This window comes from Leucopleurus acutus, assembly GCF_964270905.1.
Source record: "Leucopleurus acutus genome assembly, chromosome: 11".
NCBI lineage: Eukaryota > Metazoa > Chordata > Mammalia > Artiodactyla > Delphinidae > Leucopleurus > Leucopleurus acutus.
In genome coordinates, this window is record NC_139152.1 from 44,802,242 (window position 1) to 44,826,391 (window position 24,150).

At 41.8% G+C, this 24,150-nt stretch overlaps 1 protein-coding gene across 4 annotated transcripts in view; it reads right to left on the reverse strand.

Annotated features, from left to right (window-relative positions):
- Positions 1–5,657: 5,657 nt before the first annotated feature.
- TESPA1 (thymocyte expressed, positive selection associated 1) overlaps positions 5,658–24,150 on the reverse strand; it is a 125,913-nt gene continuing 107,420 nt past the window's right edge. For all 4 annotated transcript variants that reach the window (XM_082849865.1, XM_082849868.1, XM_082849866.1 and 1 more), the window contains 7 exons: positions 24,003–24,056; positions 23,222–23,258; positions 22,850–22,948; positions 17,666–17,874; positions 15,312–16,108; positions 14,058–14,151; positions 5,658–6,457 (listed from right to left, as the gene is read on the reverse strand). In XM_082849865.1, coding sequence (XP_082705991.1) covers positions 6,252–6,457; positions 14,058–14,151; positions 15,312–16,108; positions 17,666–17,874; positions 22,850–22,948; positions 23,222–23,258; positions 24,003–24,056 — 1,496 coding nt within the window. In that variant the 3' untranslated portion in view covers positions 5,658–6,251. The remainder of the gene's footprint in view (positions 6,458–14,057; positions 14,152–15,311; positions 16,109–17,665; positions 17,875–22,849; positions 22,949–23,221; positions 23,259–24,002; positions 24,057–24,150) is intronic.

Consider the following 24,150-nt stretch of genomic DNA (forward strand, 5'->3'; position numbering starts at 1 on the left):
CTGCGCGTCCGGAGCCTGTGCTCCGCAACGGGAGGGGCCACAACAGTGAGAGGCCCGCGTACCGCAAAAATATTAATAATAATAATAATAATTTCAAACCCTTCTCTCATGATTAATAAGTGCCAGGCACTCTGCTCTGCTCTTCCAGAAAATAACTCGTTTGATGCTCACAGCAAGCTTCTGGAGTAAATATTATTCTAATTAGTATTGAACAAGATGGCCTTAATGTTCCCTTCAACTTAACTGAGCTTTAGGCAGGCTCCTTCTTGATTCTAGGCTCCTGATCTCCATTTTCTTAGAGCATTTTTTTTTTGAAAACTTGCCATTGTAGGCTTAAAGACTTAAATATAAGACATGGCACCATAAAATTCCTAGAAGAGAACACAGGCAAAACATTCTCTGACATAAATTGTACCAATATTTTCTTAGGTCTGTCTCCCAAGTCAAAAGAAAAAAAAGCAAAAATAAACAAATTGGACCTAATCAAACTTATTTTTTTCCACAGCAAAGGAAACCATAAGCAAAGCAAAAAGACAACCTACAGACTGGGAGAAAATATTTGCAAACGATGCGACCGACAAAGGATTCATCTCCAAAGTATACAAACACCTCATGCAGCCCAATATCAAAAAAACAAACAACCCAGTCAAAAAATGGGCGGAAGACCTAAATAGACATTTCTCCAAAGAAGACATACAGATGGCCAAGAGGGACATGAAAAGATGCTCAACATGGCTAATTATTAGAGAAATGCAAATCAAAACTACAACGAGGTATCAAATCACACTGGTCAGAATGGCATCATCAGAAAGTTTACAAACAATAAATGCTGGAGAGGGTGTGGAGAATAGGGAACCCTCCTGCACTGTTGGTGGGAATGAAATTGGTGCAGCCACTGTGGAAAACAGTATGAAGGCTCCTTAAAAAACTACAAATAAGTTGCCGTATGACCCAGCAATCCCACTCCTGGGCATATATCCGGAAAAGATGAAAACTCTAATTCAAAAAGAAACATGCTCCCCAATGTTCATATCAGCACTATATTTACGATAGCCAAGACATGAAAGCAGCCTAAATGTCCATGGACAGATGAATGGATAAAGAAGATGTGGTGTGTGTGTGTGTGTCTGTGTGTGTGTGTGTGTGTGTGTGTGTGTATACACAGTGGAATAATAGCCATAAAAAGGAATGAAATAATGCCACTTGCAGCAACATGGATGGATCTAGAGACTATCATACTAAGTGAAGTAATTAGACAGAGAAAGACAAATATTATATATCACTTATATGTGGAATCTAAAAAATGATACAAATGAACTTATTTATAAAACAGACTCACAGATGTGGAAAACAAACTTATGGTTACAAAAGGGGAAAGGGGGTGAGGGATAAATTAGGAGTTTGGGATTAACCTATACACACTACTATACATAAAACAGATAACCAACAAAGACCTACTGTATAGTACAGGGAACTACATTCTATATTTTGTAATAACCTATAATAGAAAAGAATCTGAAATATATATAAAGAATATATATATATATATATATATATATATATATATATATATAACTGAACCGTTATGCTGTACACCTGAAACTAACACAACATTGTAAATCAACTATACTTCAATTTTAAAAAGTAAAAAAGGTGGGAGGGAGGGAGATGCAAGAGGGAAGAGATATGGGGACATATGTATATGTAAAACTGATTCACTTTGTTATAAAGCAGAAACTAACACACCATTGTAAAGCAATTATACTCCAATAAAGATGTTTAAAAAATAAATAAATAAAAAGAAAAAGTAAAAGAAAAACATAATAAGAAAATAAAATCCCACCACAGCAAAAAAAAAAAAAAAAGAAAAAGAAAAGAAAAAAAAACCCCTTGCCATTGTAAATTATTCCTCTACCCCTTTGAAACAGAAATCTCCAAGCCTCTTCCCAGTTCTACAACTCAGGACTGTCTTTTACAAGAACCTGGGAGCCATCTCTTTGGAATGTAGTCATCGAAAGAGAATTAGCACCTTTATATCCCAGTTTCTGTGGGAGGGTAGGAGCCTAACATCATAGGTGCCTAGCCCTAAGTTGAAAAACTATCTCCTGTCACAAAGATATGAGAGAGATTTTTCCTTTGGATAAAGCCAGTTAGCAAATACAGATGGCCTATGGCCACCTCCTAAGGTCCTTGGTGCTTTTCCATTAGCTCACTCTCACCCTTAAAAACTATCACTCCTGCTTCAGCAGAGTTGAGTTCAGGCTTAGTTCTGGCCTCTCTCCATATTGCAATAGCCATGAATAAAGTAACACAGTTAGTGAGTGTCTAGATTCTAAACCTACCCCTCACTTTACTGACATTCTGATGCTGTGAGTCAGGGCTTTCTGTCTCATTAGAATCCTTCCTAGAATAAACCTTGCTGTGCTAAAAGCACTTTTATACCATTACTTTGCTTATTCCCATCCAGTACACTAGACAGGACAGTCCTCAGTAACTTTACTTTACAGTTGAGAACTTAGGGAGGTTAAACACCACGTCTAAATCATACAGCTGGCTAGTGAATGATGAGGGTATAGGCTTTCATATTTGGGGCCCCAAGTAGGGTTTACATCCTTGTTGCACTCTGGAGCTGTGAATCTAAGTAGAGCCAGATACCTGGGAAGGGATAACTTGAAATACCCACCCAATCCTCAGATTTTGGCAACTCTGGAAGCTTATACCCTCTCCAAACCAGCTAAGGACCTCTGGTCCCTCTATCCCCATTCCAGTGGCTCCTCTCCCCACTCTTCCACCCAGCAGCCTCCAGAGGCCTTCATGTAGCCCGGAAAAGCCATCTCCTAAAGCCTTTTCCACCCACATTACTTTCCTTTGAACCAGCTCCCTGTAATGACCCTGTCTTTCCCCAGCCTATACTTAGAATTCACTTAGAAACTGCAATTTGTATATGGACACTTGTCACTTTGCCTTGTGGGGCTGCAAGTATGAGCAGCCTGCTTCTTGTGGGTGTCCTACATCCCAGATTGGCTCCTCTCCTTTCACAGGGTTTCCTAGGTGACTCAGGATGGCAGTGAGGGCAATGGGGGTGAGGTGGGGGTAGTTGTGGCAGAGAGAAATCAGCATTGAAAGGGTGTTAGAGATTAATCTCCAAAATATACCAACAACTCACGCTGCTCAATGTCAAAAAACAAACAAGCCAATCAAAAAATGGGCAGAAGGTCTAAATAGACATTTCTCCAAAGAAGACATATAGATGGCCAATAGCACATGAAAAGATGCTCATCACTGCTAATTATTAGAGAAATGCAAATCAAAACCACAATGAGGTATCACCTCACACCAGTCAGAATGGCCATCATCAAAAAGTCTACAAATAACAAATGCTGGAGAGGGTGTGGAGAAAAGGGAACCCTCCTACACTGTTGGTGGGAATGTAAATTGGTAAAGCCACTATGAAGAACAGTATGGAGGTTCCTTAAAAAACTAAAAATAGAACTACCATATGATCCGGCAGTCCCACTCCTGGGCATATATCTGTAGAAAACCATAATTCGAAAAGACACATGCACCCCAATGTTCACTGCAGCACTATTTACAATAGCCAGGACATGGAAGCAACCTAAATGTCCATCAACAGAGGGATGGATAAAGAAGATGTGGTATATATATATATATTCCATTGTGTGTGTGTATACACACACACACACACACACACACACACACACACACAAATGGAATATTGCTCAGTCATAAAAAAGAACGAAATAATGCCATTTGCAGCAACATGGATGGACCTAGATATTGTCATACTGAGTGAAGTAAGTCAGATAGAGAAAGATAAATATCATATGATATTGCTTATATGTAGAATCTAAAAAAATGATACAAATGAACTTATTTACAAAACAGAAATAGAGTCACAGATGTAGAAAACAAACTTATGCTGACCAGTGGAGGAGAAAGGATGGGGAGGGATAAATTGGGAGATTGGGATTGACATATACACACTACTATATATAGAATAGATAACTAATAAGGACCTACTGTATAGCATAAGGAACTCTAGTCAATACTCTGTAATGGCCTGTATGGCAAAAGAATCCAAAAAAGAATGGATAAGTTTCCCCAGTTTCTGTGGGAGGGTAGGAGCCTAACTTAAGGGTGGGGGGAGGAGGGCTAGTTCCAAGTTGCAAAACTACCTCCTGTCAAGAAGATACCAGAAAGTTTACTTTTCCTTTGGGTAAGGACAATTAACAAACAGAGATGGTCTAAGAAGCCTGCACTACAGCTCTTAAAAACTCTCCAGCCCTTTGTTTCCACCTAGCTAGGCAACCAGACTGGTCTATGCTCTATGACTGGCAATAGTATCAAAATAAAATAGAGTTCTGTTTGCTCATAATATCTGATATGATTTTTTTTTTCTTTAACACTCACGGTTATCCTTTCTGTCTAATCCCTTTCTCCTGATCTTTGCTATGGTCGACTAAAAAATTATTCACAACCTAAAAATTGAGAGCTGTTTTTTTAAAAAATAAATTTATTTATTTACTTTTGGCTACATTGGGTCTACGTTGCTGCCCCTGGGCTTTTCTTTAGTTGCAGTGAGCGGGAGCTACTCTTTGTTGCAGCGCGCGGGCTTCTCATTGCGGTGGCTTCTCTTGTTGTGGAGCATGGGCTCTAGGCACACGGGCTTCAGTACTTGTGGCGCACAGGCTTAGTTGCTCAGCAGCATGTGGAAATCTTCCGGGACCAGGGCTCGAACCCATGTCTCCTGCATTGGCAGGCGGATCCTTCACCACTGTGCCACCAGGGAAGCCCTGAGAGTTATGTTTTATTTGGCGGGAATTTTTAGGACTTCAAGCCTGGGAGGCAGAATCTCAAGTAATCCTCAGAGTACCGCTCTGAGGAGGCCAGGGAGGGGAGCTAGGATACACAGGAGTTTTGTAACAAAGCGCAGGTAGTCGGGAACATCAAAAGATTACTGTTAATTAAAGAAAACCAGATATGTCAAGTTAAGGAATTTCGTGCTTTTCTATGTATGAGAAGATGCAGGAATATGGGCTCACTGAAATCATTCCTTTGATATGCACCTCAGCTATCTGGGGCCAGTATCCTGTGTTTTCATATCCTGAGTTTCCTCAGGGCTCACCGACTCACATTGAAGGGCTGCAGTCACTGATGACTGTGACATCCTTTGTTTACTGGTATGGTAGGCAATATTCTAATTGTCTACCATACACTATCTTGCAGTGTATTAGGTAACCAAGTAATACATTACTGTAAGCGTGTGCGCGCATGTGTGTGTGACCTCTCCCACCCTACTAAAATTTTCTTCGAGAAGGAATATATCTAAAATGCTCTATACCACATATAGCCTGGTAGAGTCCTGTCAGTGTTCAAGCTCTATTTATTGACAAAACATTTTCCTTCTGACACAAACCACAACTGCTTATTCTTTTTTAAAAATGCCAAGGTTGGGCTTCCCTGGTGGCGCAGTGGTTGAGAGTCCGCCTGCCAATGCAGGGGATGCGGGTTCGTGCCCCGGTCTGGGAAGATCCCACGTGAGCCATGGCCACTGAGCCTGCACGTCCAGAGCCTGTGCTCCACAGCAGGAGAGGCCACAGCAGTGAGAGGCCCGCGTACCAAAAAAAAAAAAAAAAAAAAAAAAAAAAAGCCAAGGTTTAAAAACATATTTTTATTTGTATTGTTTTCTGCCAGCAGAAAATACTGTGAATTTTTTGCAATGGCCAAGAGGAGGGATTCTGAATCCCGCTCATCTCTTTTCCTATGAAGATCCAAAATGTAGGATACAGGGAGAAAATGGTTTTAGTGGGGAGGCTCCAAGAGCATCTCCTTGGATGAGGCCTCAAGAAGAAAAACAGGACACCTGTATGATGGACGACTTCCTGGAATTTAATTGGGAGCACAGAGGGATGAATAGAGGCTCAGAGGGAATCCTACTGTAGGCTGCACCAAGGTTTCAGGGCCTGAAAGTGGGATTTGTGCTTCCTCATTTAGCTTGAGCCCTTTGAGAGTATTCCAGTAGCAACCCTTGTTCCTCAAATTTGATCATCCTTAAATCTTCTAACTGTCCTAGGCAGTGTCAAAGCTTGAGAGAAAATTAAGTATTTGTCCAGGTTACCACTGTCCCTATCATGAAGATCATGTATTCTAATACCCACAGAGTAGAAAAACCAAAGAGAAATGAAGTGACTGCCTAAGGTCTGTCTCTGTGCATGCTGTTCATGATAGCATCAGGATGGAGATTCCAAGTCTCTTACTCTGGTCTTCTGCCCGGTGTACCATGCTGCTTTTCTCCTACTGAGATTAGGAGTTTGTAGGGCCAGAGAGCAGGAGCTGGATACTGGAGGCCATACAGCCTCCTGCAAGAGGAGGTGGGAGTTAGGCTCTTCTATGAAGCTGCTGCTGTCAGAGCACGTGCTGTGGTGGTGGTAAAAGCCTGCAATGGGAATTTAAAAGAAACACATCATGCATTTTTTTAAAAATCGAAGTATAGTTGATTTACAATGTTGTGTTAGTTTCAGGTGTACAGCAAAGTGATTCAGTTATACATACATTCTTTTTCATTATAGGTTATTACAAGATATTGAATACAATTCCCTGTGCCATACAATAAGACCTTGTTGTTTATCTGTTTTATATATAGTAGTGTGTATCTGTTAATCCCAAACTCCTAATTTATCTCTCCCCCTCTCCCACTATCCCCTTTGGTAACCATAAGTTCGCTTTCTATGTCTGTGAGTTTGTTTCTATTTTGTGAATAAGTTCATTGGTATCATTTTTTAGATTCCACATGTAAGTGATATCATATGATATTTGTCTTTGTCTGACTTACTTCACTTAGTATGATAATCTCTAGGTCCATCCATATTGCTGCAAATTGCATTATTTCATTCTTTTTTATGGCCGAGTATTATTTCATTGTGTATATATACCATATCTTCTTTATCCATTCATCTGTCTGTGGACATTTAGGTTGCTTTCATGTCTTGGCTATCGTAAATAGTGCTGCTATGAACACTGCTGTGCATGTATCTTTTTGAATTAGAGTTTTCACTGTATATATGCCCAGGAGTGGGATTGCTGGATCATATGGTAACATTATTTTTAGTTTTTAAAAGAACCTCCATACTGTTCTCCATAGTGCCCGCACCAATTTACATTCCCACCAAGTGTAGGAGGGTTCCCTTTTCTCCACATCCTCTCCAGCATTTATGGTTTGTGGGTTTTTTAATGGTGGTCATTCCAACTGGTGTAAGGTGATACCTCATTGTAGTTTTCATTTGCATTTCTCTGATAATTAGTGAAATTGAGCATCTTTTCATGCACCTGTTGGCATGCACCTGTTCATGCACCTTGTATGTCTTCTTTGGAGAAATGTCTATTTAGGTCTTCGGCTCATTTTTTGATTGGGTTGTTTGTCACATAATGCATCTTTTTTTTTTTTTTTTTTTTTTTTTTTTGCGGTACGCGGGCCTCTCACTGTGGCCTCTCCCGTTGCAGAGCATAGGCTCTGGACGCGCAGGCTCAGCAGCCATGGCTCACGGGCCCAGCCACTCCGCGGCATGTGGGATCTTCCCGGACTGGGGCACAAACCCGTGTCCCCTGCATCGGCAGGCGGGCTCTCAACCACTGCGCCACCAGGGAAGCCCACATCATGCATCTTTGAGACAACTTTGTGTACTGGATTGGTAGAAACTTTTATACCCTACCTGGGGAAATGTTTCTCACTACTGTAAGTAATATTTACAGTTATTATTATTAGCAGCAGCAATGGGATCAAAGAGTCATGTGACTTAGGCTTTCTGCTCTTCTCACCATGAAATGAGATTCCTGAAAAAGTTCACTTCTTAATGTTTAGACTTATAAAAGTATACCTATGCTTTTATTCTTATTCTTTTGTATAGACTGCTGAGCACTGCTGGAGAAAATGACAAAACTATTCCCAATCCATGTTCTGCACCTTGAGCTGAGCCCTAATGCTATTCACCAATTCGACTATTAATACATATTTCTATTAATAAATATTATTCTTGTCCTTTCTCCATAGTGGTGATCTCAAATCTTTATGATCCTCCTCAAATTTCTTGCCTCATGCTTTTAATGATGACCCAACAGGAAAAAGAGAGAAACCAGTAAGCATATATTTCTTGACCTCCTCTCCAGACAACCAATGTAACTGTATTCACACCTGTCCTTTTTCCTTTCCTCTAAACTCTGGTAACCCCCATCTGTTCTCTGTATAATGAGTTTTGTTTTGTTTGTTTGTTTTGTTTTTAGATTCCACATAGAAGTGCAATCATATGGTATTTGGCTTCTCTGTCAGACTGATTTCCTTTAGCATACTTTTTTTAAACGTTTTTATTGGAGTATAATTGCTTTACAGTGGTGTGTTATTTTCTGCTCTATAACAAAATGACATATACATATATCCCCATATCTCTTCCCTCTTGCGTCTCCCTCCCTCCCACTCTCCCTATCCTACCCTTCTAGGTGGTCACAAAGCACTAAGCTGATCTCCCTGTGCTATGTGACTTCTTCCCACTAGCTATCTATTTTACATTTGGTAGTGTATATATGTCAATACCACTCTCTCACTTTGTCCCAGCTTACCCTTCCCCCTTCCCGTGTCCTCAAGTCCATTCTCTAGTAGGTCTGCGTCTTTATACTCTTGAGGTCCATGTATGTTGTTGAAAATGGTAAGATTTCTTTTTTTTAATGGCTGAGTAGTATTCCACTGTATACATATACCACCTCTTCTTTATCCATTTATCCATTGGTGGACACACGTTGTTTCCATATCTTGGCTATTGTAAATAGTGCTGCCATGAACACAAGGGTGCATGTATCTTTTCAAATTAGTGTTTTCATTTTATTTGGCTAAACACTCAGAAAAGCATTTACTGGTAGTTCTAATTTTAATTTTTTGAAGAACCGCCATACTGTGTTCCATAGCAGCTGCATCAATTTACACTCCCATCAGCAGTTCACGAGGGTTCTCTTTTTTCCACATCCTTGCCAACACTTGATATTTGTTGTCTTTTTTACCATTTTGACAGGTGTGAGGTGCGATCACATTGTGGCTTTGACTTGCATTAGTGATGTTGAGCATCTTTCCATGTGCCTATTGACCTGATCTGTATGTCTTCCTTGGAAAAACGTCTATTCAGATCCTGCCTATTTTTTAAATAGATTGTTTGTTTTTCTTATTAATTGAGTTATATGAGTTCTTACATACTTTGGCTATTAACCGCTTATTGGGTATATGATTTGAAAATATCTTCTCCCATTCAGTTGGCTGCCTTTTTATTTTGTTGATGGTTTCCTTCACTGTGCAGAAGTTTTTCAGTTTGATATAGTCCTATGTATTTACTTTTGCTTTGTTTCCATTGTTTCTGGAGTCAGAGCCAAAAAAAAAATATTGCTAAGATCAATGCTAAGGAGCCTACTGCCTATGTTTTTTTTTTCCTAGGATTTCTATGATGTCTGGTTTTACATTCAAGTCTTTAATCCATTTTGAGTTAATTTTTATGTATGGTGTAAGATAGTGGTCCAGTTTCATACTTTTGCATGTGGTTGTCTAGTTTTCTCAACATAATTTATTGAAGAGACTCTTCTTTCTTCACTGTATCTTCTTGCCTCCTTTGTTATAAATTGGTTAACCATACATGGGTGGATTTATTTCTGGGCTCTCTTATCTGTTGTATCAATCTGTTTTTATGCCAATGCCATATTGTTTTTATTACTATAGTTTTGTAGTATAGTTTGAAATCAGGGAGTGTGATGCCTCCAGCTTTGTTTTTCTTTCTCAAGATTGCTTTGGCTGTTCAGGATCTTTTGTGATTCCATATAAATTTTATGATTGTGTATTTGATTTATGTGAAAAATACCCTTGGCATTTTGAAAGAGATTGTACTGAATCTGTATATTGCTTTGGGTAGTAAGGAAGTTTTAATAATATTAATTCTTCTATTCCATGAGCATAAAATATCTTTCCATTTATTTGTGTTTTCTTCAATTCTTTCATTAATGTCTTATAGTTTTCAGTGTAGAGGTCTTTCACCTCCTTAGCAGTGCTTCTCATAAATGTGGTAAAGGTCAAATGATTTAAATTTCAGCAACAGGGCACCAATAAAAGGGCCATGAAGTTGAAATTCTTGAGCAAGGTGTAAATTATGAGGGATGAGTGTCATTCTTTGCCAGGAACTTGGAGGAAGATTAAGACTTCTCTGGAAGAGACTAAAAGATGGAGTGGGAGGGATGAAAGCTGATAGCTGGGAACAAGATCCTCTTTTAACAGAAAATGTGCCCTTGTGCTAATTACAGAAAGGTGCTCATCTTACATAGATAAATTAGGGGAAAAAAATAAACTCTCTCTTAGAAGAAGAAGACCCTTGAGATTATGGAAGGTAAGCTCAGTAGAGCTGGGTTCCAACCCCTATTTGCCTCTTCAAGTGAGTGTCTTTGTGAAATATGAGGACCACACCACTAGACACAGCTGCTTGCTGGGTGCTGGTACCACTTTCTATCCATGCTTGCACCTCTCCTATGCTTGACAACAAGTAGTAGATTAACACCTGGGACTAGATACAGAGATCCTGGGAGATAATTACAGATCCTGGAAGGGGCAGTAGATCTGAGGAACTGTCCCACCTAGTTCTGCCTTTGATGGTGGTGAGTGAATTTCCCTATCTGTGTTTCTTATGCAGTCTTTAATCTTGCCAGTGCTGAGCTGTTTTCATAGCTACTTCCCACTCCATGTGATCTCTTAAAGGATGATAGAGGAGTGGATTGAGAGAGATAGCTTATAGCTTTGTGAGAAGATTAATAAAGAAACTCATAGAACATTGGAATGATTTGGGAACCACTGTGACCCCCTGCCTCAGCTGAAGTCTGTGTCAGTGAAGAAGAGATCTCTCATTTTTCTAGGGGAATCATAAAAGGAAAATCTATAAAATCACCTCCTCATTTACCTGAGAGGCTAAGTGCATTGAATTTCTAAAGTTACTGTGTTTCATTGAATCTGATAAAACATTGTTTGTAAGACATAATTAATTTTGTATTCCATTAAGAAGACAAATATATGTATTATATATATATATATATACACACACACACACAAGTATATTGGTTGACACTGCCAACTGTTAGACTCATTCTATTTCAGAGATATTCAAGTGCAGAAAAATGTACATCTTAGAATAAGTGAAATATAGCATCTCTAAACACAGTAACTCCTGCTGTAATGAAATCCCATCACCTAGCAGAAAATGGAGTCTAGTTACATCTAGTTACTTATTTGAAATGTTTAACTCCTAGAAACTTCCTCCCTGGCAACTCAATTCCAATCTTTCTGTATACTGACCTTTAGTCAAAGATGGGACGTTTGTGAGAAGAACTGACGTTTTGGATATTGCATGAATTGTCTAGAAAGGTATAATCATATAGATCCTACACAGCCTGCTTTGCTGGACAAATCGGCATTTTCTTGTACGAGGCTGACATCTGCTGGACAAGTAACACTTGAGCAAAGCTTTGTTTTGCTATTTTAGAATAAATTAAAATTTTTGGCAGGGAAACCTAGCTGTGGTGCATATACTCCACATTTTCTATTCGAATTTGATAAGTTTAGCAGTTAATTTTCTTTTCAAATTTTGTATGCTGTAGCTGAGTTTCAATGAGCTTTAGAATGACAGCTTACCCTCAGGCCAACTTTAATATGTGAGGATAAAGCCCTTTAATTAAACTAGTCTTTCTTAACCTTCATGGGGTGTCAGAATCACTGTCTGTGAGAGACTGTTTATAAAGACGGCCACAGCAACCCTCCCATTCCACATTGCCTTTTCACAGTGTGACTTTGCCACTCCTATTTAAAAAGTAAAGTCTGTTTTCCTTCCTTTTGAATCTAGGTTGGCTTTGTGCTTTGATTTCAGCAATAACATGTGGTAGAGGGGGCACTGTACAACTTAAAACGTATCCTTAAAAAGAGCCATTGCAACTTCAGTTTTTGCTGAACATCCACGTAAGAAAGACAAGTTAGACTACTGAAGAATGACTCACCACATGGAGAGAGTGCCTGCCTGCCTGCCTGCCTGCCAGTCAGCAGAGAGATTCAGCACCAAGGCTAGCGCCAATAGGGTGAGCCCATTTAGACCTAGTCCAGCCCAGTCAACTAGCCAAAAACAGCTGCGTAAGTGAACCCAGATGAACCAAGCAGAAGAATCCCCCCCAGTAAACCCACTAAACAGCAAGAAATAATAAATAAGTTTTCCTTTAAGTCACTACATTTGGGGTGGTTTATTATGCAAAAATAGGTAACTGCTAACACTAGGAAACTTTTAAAGAAGAATAAACAATAATGCCCAAGTCCAAACCTAAGAGATCTGTATTTATTTTTATTAGGTGGAGTCCAGGAAATAGCAATTTTTTAAAAAGCCTGTAAGATTGGGATTCACTGATCTAAATATTTTGCCCATGATTACCTTTTCTAAAATCAGTAGCAGCAGCAACAGCAACGTCGTAACGGTTATTCCAGCATGGTGCATTACCTACACAAACTCTCTGTAAGGTTTCATGGGAGCAAACAAAGTTAAGTGAGTTTGGCAAGATTATTGAGCTAGTAGGAGGTAGGTCATTTGACTCCATATCTTAAATTTTTTCAACTACATATAGTAGATTGCTGTCTTCTGACATTTACCTCTTTTGTGAGTGACTGATACATACAAGCTATATATCTGGAGATGAAAGTTATGGGTAGGAGAGAACGTAGAGTGATTAGGACCCTAAACCCACAGATAATTAGAACTAAAGGAGTTAGAATCATAAAGACCTTTGTGATTCTGGACCAGTAACAATGAAATTTTGGTGTTAAACAAAAAGCTATTGGACTAGGAAGTGCAGTAAATAGTACTAAGACGTTCAAAATGGAGGGATCCCTAAGCAAGATGATTCATTTACTTAATTCAAGAAATATTTCAATTCTTCCTATCTTGGGAAAATCAGTATCTCTGATGCCATATTCTCTGTGGTCCTAGCAGATAGGCAGTTGAAGTACCAGGAGATTAATTTCTGCTTAGTTTAAATAATAAATCTTTAGTCAAAATTTTCAAAAAATAAAGGAAAGCTCTGAAAGAGTTAATACTCGAAATTCATATCTAGAGGAAAGACATTTTAGCTGCAGTAACTACCTACGTGAGATTCATTGTCCTTCTTTGAGGAGAGAAGGAGAGCTATGTACATCAGACCCTAGCTGCAGAATGGAACTCAGAGCCTAAATGAACATACATGTGAGATACATTGAGGACTCTTGCCTCAGTCCTATGATTTGGGCTGATTAGAAAGTAGCTAAAAGCAGGTGCTGGGGTATAAATCTCCATGGTTGGTCTTCACCTGTTGCAAACTACAATGCTTCTCAAACTTCAATGTGCAAGTAAATCACCTAAGGATCTTAATAAAATTTGATCCATTAGGTTGGGGGTGGGGAAGGGCTGGGATTCCACATTTCTAACAAAATCCCAAATGATGCTAATACTGCTGATCTGCAGACTACATTTTGAATATTAAGGTTATACAGAATTTTCCCCCCGAGCAACAGTTCTCAGACTGTGATCACCAGACCAACAGCATTGACAACACTTGAGAATTTGTTAGAAATGCAAATTCCTAGGCCCTGTCCAGATCTATTCAATCAGAAACTCTGGGAGTTGGGACCCAGCCATCTGTAGTGTCACAAGCCCTCCAGGTGATTTTGATGCTAAAGTTTGAGAACCACTGATCTAGAAAAGTATTTATCCAGCCATAATAGAATTACACTAGGAGCTTTAAAACAAAAAAAATCAGTCCCTGGGCTCCACGCCATACCAATTAAATCAGAAGGCAGGATGTGGGACACTTCACTGTGAGTATTTTTAAAAATCTTCCCATGTGCTTACAATGTGCAGTGAGGTTTGAGAAACACACACACACACACACACGAGAGAGAGAGAGAGAGAGAGAGAGAGAGAGAGAGAGAGAGAGAGAGAGAGATCCACTTCACTTACTTCCTGAGTCTTTGCCAGCAAAAGTCTGGTAGAGGTGGTGGTTTCTGGATCTGCTGGGCCAGTGGCTCTCTTCCTCCTCACTGTTGCTTTGCACCTGTAACCAAGATCCCGGCAGAACTCAGTCAGTGCCAGTGTTGGAGAAAAGTGCAGAATGGCAGATAGCTGTAAGGGAAAGAGGCTGAATGTACTTGAGAGACTTGGCCTCTTCTCTTGCGGTAGGAGCCTGGTAGTGAGGAAGGCAGGAACAGCTCTACATTCAATGAGAGGTGACATACATGCAAATGACACTGCAAATCATCATGGCTTCTCTTTGTGGCAAGGATCTGAGGGCTTTTCCTCGAGACTCTAGCACTTGATGGCAGTACTGTCCATAGACCCAGGCAAGAAGAATTCCAAGTTTTAGAGAGCTCATGGGATGAAGAGTTGGTGGACCTAGAGGATGTGTCCACTTTGATCTTGTACTACCCCTTCTAGACCATGCTCTGGATACCCAGAATACCCCCAAATGCTATTCAAATGGCCCCAAGCCTGTTTCAGGGAAATGCATTGGCTTTGCCTCATGTCTGTTCTCTCAAAGACCAGCCTTTCTCCTAGTGTATGCACTCCCAGGCCTGAGTGATGACTAATGGTGGTTATATGTGTGGGTAGGGGGGTTGCAGCATTTGTATATGCAGGCTGGGGTGTTCACATATGTAGTGCAAAATCCCTTATGGTGCAGGGCAGATCTGGCCATGGGAAGAGAAGGGGACAGGATGGGGAGAGTCTCTGCCCACCCTGCCATGTTCTAGCACTGGAGTCCTAAGAGTGAGAATTCTAGATTTGAACCTGAACTTCTAGGACTTTGCGGTTACATGCTTGTCAAGGTAGAAGAGAAGATTTTATTTAATCGTGTTTAGCCTAGTGTGTAACCTCTATCTGTACTCTTGTGTGGATCCCACAAATGACAGGGGCAGGTGTGCTTGATGAGAAACTTCAGTGAAGATCAGATTAGATAAGGAATTAGAAAAATAGTGCTAGAAACCTGGGCAATCTTAAGAAACCAGGCTCATTTCTTTTTCTCCCTCCTTGTATATTAACCCATTCCCAAAGGTTTCTGAATATAATTCAAGAATTGAAAACATAAAACAAATAAATAAATAAATAAATAAGAATTGATATATCTGGCAAGGAAAAGGAGCCTGGATTTCCTTTACCCAAGGGAAGGAATCCACAGCCTTTCTCTGCCAGCCTCTCCCTCACTTTCAACCCACTCACCTCCAAGTCCAAAGTGTCCTGCAGCTGCTGGGTTAGAGATCGGTGCAGCTCTGTTCTCTCTTGGCCCTGTTTCCATTTCTGTTGGATGGTGGACAGGTCCAGTGATTTAACCTTCCTGCCCATGGGATTCTTCTGAAACAGACTCTTTCTTGCTCTGCTCTTTCTTTTCCAGAAGGTCTCATCCTTGGCTGAATGGGCTTCCTTACTGGTGGCTTGTAGACCCCACAGCTGTCTCTTTACCTGTGCAGGGTCTGTGCTCCACTGTAGATCTGCTCTGGGCAGAGAATGTGTGCAACAGGGTTTAGAATCCAGAGTTTCTGATGGTTCTTGCAATGTGGACATCCCCTGCTGTGTTTCCTCTTTAAAGCAGAGGGCACATGGACAGGAAGAAGTGGGCAGCTTTGTACCCCTGATGGGGGGCACAGGATCTCCCTGTGGGACTGGCCCAAACCCAGGGTCTTGCTGGAGGACCAACTTCTCTCCTCGCACTCTGTCCATCACTTCCCGCACCACCTGGTCTAAACTGTTCCTTTTGGGGGTGTGGTCGGGTGGTGACAGCCTATCTCGTGGGCACGTGTACAGGCACATCTTGGAGATGGCTTTCCGGAGACGCTCTCTGGGTGAGTGAGGTTCAGGTTCTGGGGCCAGAATCTTGATGGATGGCACATCAGTTGCGTTGCAATTCCAGAACATGTGGGATGGTGTGAACTTTTGGACAGGGGTCTTAGATACGTAGGAGTAGAGACAGAAGAAGGCATCAGCGGTGACGGCCAGTGTTTGCACTTGCTTAAACCTGCCTGAGTGCAAGGGTTGAAGATGGTGAGTCTAGGGGTCATCAGCAAATTACTTCTTGAATCTTTCCCTTCAATAGCCTTCCTAAAACCCAAAATTCAGAAAGAAGGTGCCATTTTCCCTACCAGCATTTCTCCCATTTAGATTTCTGACACCCAGGATTCTCTTTCTTGACCTTGACTTTTTGACTCCCTATCCCAAACAGTCCAAAACTTAATTCTATACGGGATGAAAAACTTTTCTGTATCTTGATTTAGCATATCCTTTCTGCTGTCAGTATACAATGGTCTCTATCACTGTGTTTGCCTTAGATGACAAACATGACTAAAAAGGGCAAAACTAACATTATTTTCTCACTAAGAAAACTTTAGGGTTATAGAAGTCTTCTTTGATAGCAGCAAATTTGAGGGATAGCAATTACTAGGCAATGGACAGGGGTAGAGAAATTTAGATGAACTGTATCATTTCTGCTAGACTTTGCTTCTCAAAGTGTGGCCAGTAGTCCAGTAGCATTGGCATTACTTGGGAATTTATTGCAAATACAGACTCTCAGACTGTAACCCACACATTTACAATATCCTTCAGTAATTCATACATACACCCATGTTGGAAAAGCACTGTGATAAACCATATATCCCTTAAACTGTAAGTGTCCTAAAGGCAAGAATCATGTTTCTCTTGCCTAGCTGCTGTTCTTCCAGAATTTAACAACTAATTATGTACTTGGCACATAAAATAAATTCAATAAATCATCCTCAATCTTTAGTGTGTGTAAGAATCATCTAAAGTGCTTGTGCAAATACTCCAACTCAAAATCCTTGTTCCAGCAGGTGGAGCTCAGAAGCGTAGTTTTACCAAGTTTTTAAGTTGAATCTGTTGCAAAGAATCTGAAACAGCACTGTCAGAAACACTATGTTGGGGGGAATATAATTTGAAATATATTGTAACATATAGAATAAAATAGAGACTTTTATCCCTCATCCAGGTAGAGAAGCCCTCTCATATCTTTCCTTAGTATGGAATTGGGACAACTTAAATCATTGTTTCCCTAGACGTGGTCTAAGTATTATACATAAGAATCATCGACGTGCTTACTTAACATAAATATTCCTGAGCCCTTCCTTCTCTGGAAGAAAAGCCTATGACTATGAATGTTTTATTAACTCCTGCACAATTTAACATAATTAACAGAACCACTGCCCTAAATGGAAATGATTTTAATGTAGTGGCTATAAATGGGGAACATTCAATAATTCCAACTGAGAAATAGAAAATGGGGACAAGATTTAAAGACATTGTTCCTATTTGATTCGGCTAAAAGAGAGAAGATCTAAAGAAAGTAATAGTGATATGAGGTCTCTTGAAGACAATTTCTTCAAGAGAGAGAAGAGAAGTCAAAGTTCTCTATCTTCACTGAAGACAGCATAGGAAGAAACAGACACAAGAGACAAAGGGTCGAGTGAAGCTGACTAAGAGAAAGTAGTATTTAGAGCCACTGATCCCTGTTGTGAATGACTGCAGGCTGGGAGAGAAGCTGAGCATGTATCTGTGGTAACACTCACTGGCCAGCATGAGGCACGGGTCTTCCATCTCAATCCTCCGCACCTGGGACTTCAGGAAGAGCTGGAAATCAATGCCTTTGGCCTGAGACGGAGTGGTGAAAAATCGGGCAGGAATTCGAGAAGTGTCTTTGTGGTCCTCCTGGCCAAAGCCCAGACTGAAAAGGACATCTTCTGCATCTTCTTGCACCTTGTCCAGAATCTCTGAGATGCTGCAAAGAGGGGGTTTGGGTAAACAAGCAAAGCTTTGAGACACAGGGTAATCCAGAGTTATCTAATAAAAGTGTCAGGAGACTGAGATACCTTTCTGGCCATTTCTCCACCTACCACTGTGACTGAGAAAAGCTTTCACTGCTCTGAATCTAAACTCTCTGTCTGAAACATGGGAGTTACAATCTCGCCCTGGTTTAAAAATTGAACGAGATTCTGTCATGACTACAGTGATTACAGATGAATGAAAATTTGCTATGAGAGGGACCTGAAAAATCAAAAGCAGTCTAGATGCAAAGAAACCTTGCAGTTGTGTTATTAACCTGTCAGTTCCCACTTGCACATACTGTGACACAGCTGGCTTTTGCCAAGCGCTTTGTAACTTGCTACCCAGCTTGTGCCAATGGCTGTGTGGAACACCCAGGCCATGAGTGGGTAAGGAACATAAAACTCATTTTATTCTCACCCTGAGGATAAAATTTTATCTACACAGGTATGCTCAAAACCTGATTTTGAGAAGTAGGCCCCTTTACAGCACAATTTCAGGACAGAAGTCCTGCATTACAGACCAAACACTTTCTCTCCGTCTCTGTCTCTCTCTCGGTATGGCACCAACATATGTCTACATCCAAAGCTTGGTAGCACCAAGCTGGGTGGCACTAGAGCTCACCAACTATGTGCTCCAAACAACCATGTGGGTAGGGGAGCTGTGAATTATTGGAGGCTTTGACTAATCACTGTTACTCTCTTCAGAAAGGATGCTGGGCTTTTTGATCCAAATCAAGACCATCTTATTCAAGTAATAGCTGGATAATTCGAATACCTGGATCTATTCTCGTGCATTCCTCCTAACTGCCAATTTTTTTTTTTTTTTTTTTTTTTTTTTTTTTTGTGGTACGCGGGCCTCTCACTGCTGTAGCCTCTCCCGTCGTTGCGGAGCACAGGCTCCGGATGCGCCATGGCTCACGGGCCCAGCCGCTCCACGGCATGTGGGATCCTCCCGGATCGGGGCACGAACCCGTGTCCCCTGCATCGGCAGGCGGACTCTCAACCACTGCGCCACCAGGGAAGCCCCTAACTGCCAATTTTATCTTCATGATCCTAAGTTTCCTTATCTGAATTGTGAGCATACGACTAGATCACCGAGGAGGGGGGAGATCAAGGTGGCAGAGAAGGAAGACGCTGAGTTCACCCACCCCAACGAACAGATCAAAAATACATCTCCATGAGGAGCAACTCTCGCTGAAAACACATTGGAGACTGACACACTCTTACACAGCCAAGGCTGTAAAGCAAGATCTACATGGAATTGGGTAGGAAGAGTAGAGAAACAGTCAGGTCAGGACCTGCATCCCTGCAAGGGGACACAGAGGAAGAGGGGGAATTACATGGGCTCTGAGATCCTCCCTGGGGAGTGGGCGGTTCAAACCACAAATTGGGCACCCCAGCCCTAGGGTCTGATGCTGGGCAGAGGAGTCCCATTAGCTGGCTTGAAAACCAGTGGGACTAACAGGAGGGCTGCAGGAACCCTAGACTCTGCTCGCGAAGAGAGCGCACTCGCTCGCTGACTCCCTGAGACAAGGAGGAGGAAGCAGATTGAAAGTGCCTTGACTTTGGCCATCTTCCTGTGACCCACACGGGGCACCCACTCTAGTCCCTCTTGCTCCATGGTGCAGCTCTCCACTAGGGTGAAGGCTGCCATTACTGAGAAGAGCGTGTAGCTGTGGGCGATGGAGCTGGCTTGGACCTGGCGCTACATCTGAACCGGGCGATGGCAGCCGTTACTGGCGCTCCCAGCAGAGGCAGATGGGGAGCGGTCTGGAACTCTGACTCGTGTGCCAGGACCGCTCCCCAATGGGCTCTTGCTTGCAATGGGCACCTGCCCCAGCCCTTCTTGCTCCAGCCCTGCTCCCCTCTGGGGCGAAGGTACCAATGCTGGGATGCAGGAGAGCACACACTCAGAGGGAATGGAACCAGCTCAGACCTGACCCTCAGGAATTCTGCTCCAACAACTTAGGACACAGTCTTGCCCCGGATAGGGTGCTGTGAGCCACTGAGCACAGGAGAAGCCCTGGCTCACACCAGGCTCTGGCTCTAGCCCTTCCATCTCCAGTCACAGCTTCCACTAAGGTGACAGCTGCCAGCACACCTCGGGGGGGAGAGGTGACTTGTGTCCACTTCAGACCCGGTTATAAAGCTATAGTCATCAGAGCAGTTTGGTAGGGCACAAAAGCAGATATATAGATCAATGGAACAGAATAGAGAGCCCAGAAAAAAAAACCATGCACTTATAGTGCATGAGTATACAGTGGGGAAGCAAGAGTATACAATAGGGAAAAGACTGTCTCTTTAATAAGTGGTGCTGGGAAATTGAAGAGCTACATGTAAAAGAATTAGAAAATTTTCTCACTCTGTATAAAAAAATAAACTCAAAATGGGTGAACACTGTTCCATAAGAACAGAAGTCATAAAACTCCTAGAAGAAAACACAAGCAGAACACTCTTTGACATGAATTGTAGCAATATTTTTTTGGATCTCTCTCATAAGGCAAAGGAAACAAAAGCTCAAATGGACACATGGCACTTAATTAAACTTAAAGCCTTTTGCACAGTAAAGGAAATCACTGATAGAATGAAAAGACAACTTACTAAATGGGAGAAAATATTTTCAAATGATATGACTGATAATGGGTTGATATCCAAAATGCATAAATAGCTCATACATCTCAGTATCAAAAAACAAAGAACGTAATTAAAAAATGGGCAGAAGACCTCAATAGACATTTTCCCAAAGAAAACATACAGATGGCCAGTAGGCACATGAAAAGATGCTCAACATTGCTAATTATCAGAGAACTGGAAATCAAAACTACAATGAGGGGCTTCCCTGGTGGCGCAGTGGTTGAGAGTCCGCCTGCCGATGCAGGGGACGCGGGTTCGTGCCCCGGTCCGGGATAATCCCACATGCCGCGGAGCGGCTGGGCCCGTGAGACATGGCCGCAGAGCCTGCGCGTCCGGAGCCTGTGTTCCTCAACAGGAGAGGCTACAGCAGTACCTTTTTTTTTTGCGTACCGCAAAAAAAAAAAAAAACTACAATGAGGTATCACCTCACACCAGTCAGAATGGCCATCATCAAAAAGTCTACAGGGCTTCCCTGGTGGCACAGTGGTTAAGAATCCGCCTGCCAATGCAGGGTACATGTGTTTGATCCCTGGTAGGGGAAGATCCCACATGCCGTGGAGCAACTAAGACCGTGCGCCAAAACTACCGAGCCTGCACTCTAGAGCCCAAGAGCCACAACTACTGAGCCCACATGCTGCAACTACTGAAGCCCATGCGCCTAGAGCCTGTGCTCCACAACAAGAGAAGCCACTGCAATGAGAAGCTTGCGCACTGCAATGAAGAGTAGCCCCGCTCGCCGCAACTAGAGAAAGCCCACGTGCAGCAACAAAGACCCAACACAGCCAAAAATAAATTTTAAAAGAAAGTCTACAAATAATAAATGCTGGAGAGGGTGTGGAACAAAGGGAGCCCTCCTACACTGTTGGTGGGAATGTAAATTGGGCAGTCACTATGCAGAACAGTATGGAGATTCCTCAAAAAACCAAAAACAGAGTTACCATATGATCCAGCAATCCTACTCCTGGACACATATCCAGAAAAGATGAAAACTCTAATTTGAAAGATACATTCACTCCATTGTTCATAGCAGCACTATTTACAACAGCCAAGACATGGAAGCAACTTAAATGTCCATCAACAGATGAATGGATAAAGAAGATGTGGTATATATATATATATATACAATGGAATATTGCTCAGCCATAAAAAAGAATGAACTAATGCCATTTACAGCAACATGGATAAATCTAGAAATGATCATACTAAGTGAAGTAAGTCAGACAGAGACAGATAACTATCACATGATATCACTTATATGTAGAATCTAAAAAAATGATTCCAATGAACTTATTTACAAAACAGAAATAGACTCACAGACATAGAAAACAAACTTAAGGTTACCAAAGGCGATAGCAGAGGATGGGCAGAGATAAATTAGGAGTTTGCAATTAACACATATACACTACGATATATAAAACAGTAAACAATAAGGACCTACTACGCAGCACAGGGAACTAGACTCAATATCTTGCAATAACCTATAATGGGAAAGAATCTGAAAAAGGATATATATATATATATACACACACACATATATATGCGTATATATATCTGAATCACTTTTCTGTGCACCTGAAGCATTGTAAGTCAAGTATACTTCGAAAAAAATTTTAATGCAGATATTTGAGTCTCATCTCCAGAGATTCTGTGTTAACTGAACTGGGGTGTTGCCAGGGCTAAGGTTCAATAAAGACAAATCACTAAAGATAGTTCAGAGCTAATAAGGTCTCAAGGTCAAACTCGGACTCCAAATTCCAAACAATTTTTATGATAGCACACTAGTTTTCATCACTTTCCGTCTTGTTTTAAAGTTATTTGTGTGTGTATTTTGTTCACCCTATAGGCTTGGTGGGCTCCTGCGGGCAAACTCTTTGTCTGCTTAATCTTCAAATTCCACACAGTCATTGCCTGGCCTGCATTTGGGGGTGCAAAATTATCTGAATGAATCAATGTTTTATTGCCTCAATCAACCAATCAATCAATTAATACATTTATTGATTGTTTAGAGTACTTATAAGTCCAGGAACTGTGATGGTACCGACACTACACCTCTTGGGGTACAAGGTTCAGGGGAGGAGACACCTGTATTTTACACACAGCATCCAGCTCTGAGCAGCAGATTCCTCTGCATCCCTGCTATTCTTGAAGCAAATATTGTTATGCTTGTCAAGTATGTGACTACATAAAAGCTCTAGCAGTATATCCCAGAAAAAAAACTGGCAACGGTTCTTAGTTCCCTTCTCGTCTACCTCTCATCTTCCCCGCCTTCACACCCCTGCCAAACTTGGCACCTACCTTGAACTAGTCTTGTTGGTCCCACCAGTCATGCTACTGGAAGCCAAACTGCAGCCAAGATCCAGTAGCTGCCCAGGCCGGGCTGTCTCCAGGAAGCTCCTGCAGGGATCAACGCTGAAGTCATACTAATCTTGTGAGCAGTCTGCACCCTGGTTCCTAGACAGGCCCTGCTGGGCATTGTCACTCCATGCTGGGTACCTTTGAACCACCTACTGTAAAAACTCAATCTATAGTCTCATTCCGAGTTGGAAATCTCACCCTCTGTTGTGAATCTTCAGCTCTTTGTTTTTAATTTCTTGGACTCTGACACCCACCCCAGTTCAGTAGGTCCTGAAGGAGACATCGTTCAGCCTGGCGCAACCGAACACTTACCTGGAGAAGAGTTTGCTGTTGGCGGCCAACAGTGTGGCTGGACAAGGAACAGAAAGGCAAAGAAAAAGTTAGAAGGGAAAATGCAGATCACCTAAGCTGTCCCTCCGAGTTTAAAACTCAGCCCCCTCTGTTCCCCTCTGCCACTACTATAGGCCCCTGAATCCCATGAACTCTGTTTTTATATAAGTATCTGAAGATTATCAAACACAGACCTGGACAAATATAGCAGAGAAAAACTGGCCCCGAGCCTCTGAACTTCTGAACCATGTCTGGTGTCCAGACAAGAGTTTCTCTGTCCTGAGGAGGACAGAGTCATTCAGGCACCCAGGCTACTGTTCCTGCCTCACCACGTGAGTCTCTACGGGTCCCAGAGGACACTGGTAGGTTGCGGTACCTCCATCCTTTATCCCAGCACTTTTTTTCCTCCAATGGAGTCTCTCTCTTACACCCAGTACTCAGACTGCCTGGGGCTTCCTATACAGAAAACCTTCTCAAAGATGTCTGGGCAGCCACTTTTATGGTGACTTTATATATTCAGGGGCCAAAGGAAAGCTCCAATGATGGACCAGTAGATGTCTTGATAGGCTGGTGAGGAAGTATTTCTGGGCATGTGACACTTTCTGAGTTTTCCATTAGATCATATGAGATGGCTCTTTCCCTGCAGATAAGACTCCAGGGATGGGCTGCTTCTTTCTGCAGTTCTCCCCTTCCATTCTATCCTTAATTCATCCAGTAGATAGCCTCTTCCTCAATTCCAACCTCAGAGAGCTGTGCCACTTACCTTCTGCTCCGAGGGTCAAGTCATCTTCAAAGCTGGTTCCATGGCTGGGGCACCCTGTCAAATAATAAGGCAAAGGCTGCAGAAAATCAGGCTTGGACTCACACGCACACACACAATCACACATTAGTATACACATCTACAACCACAC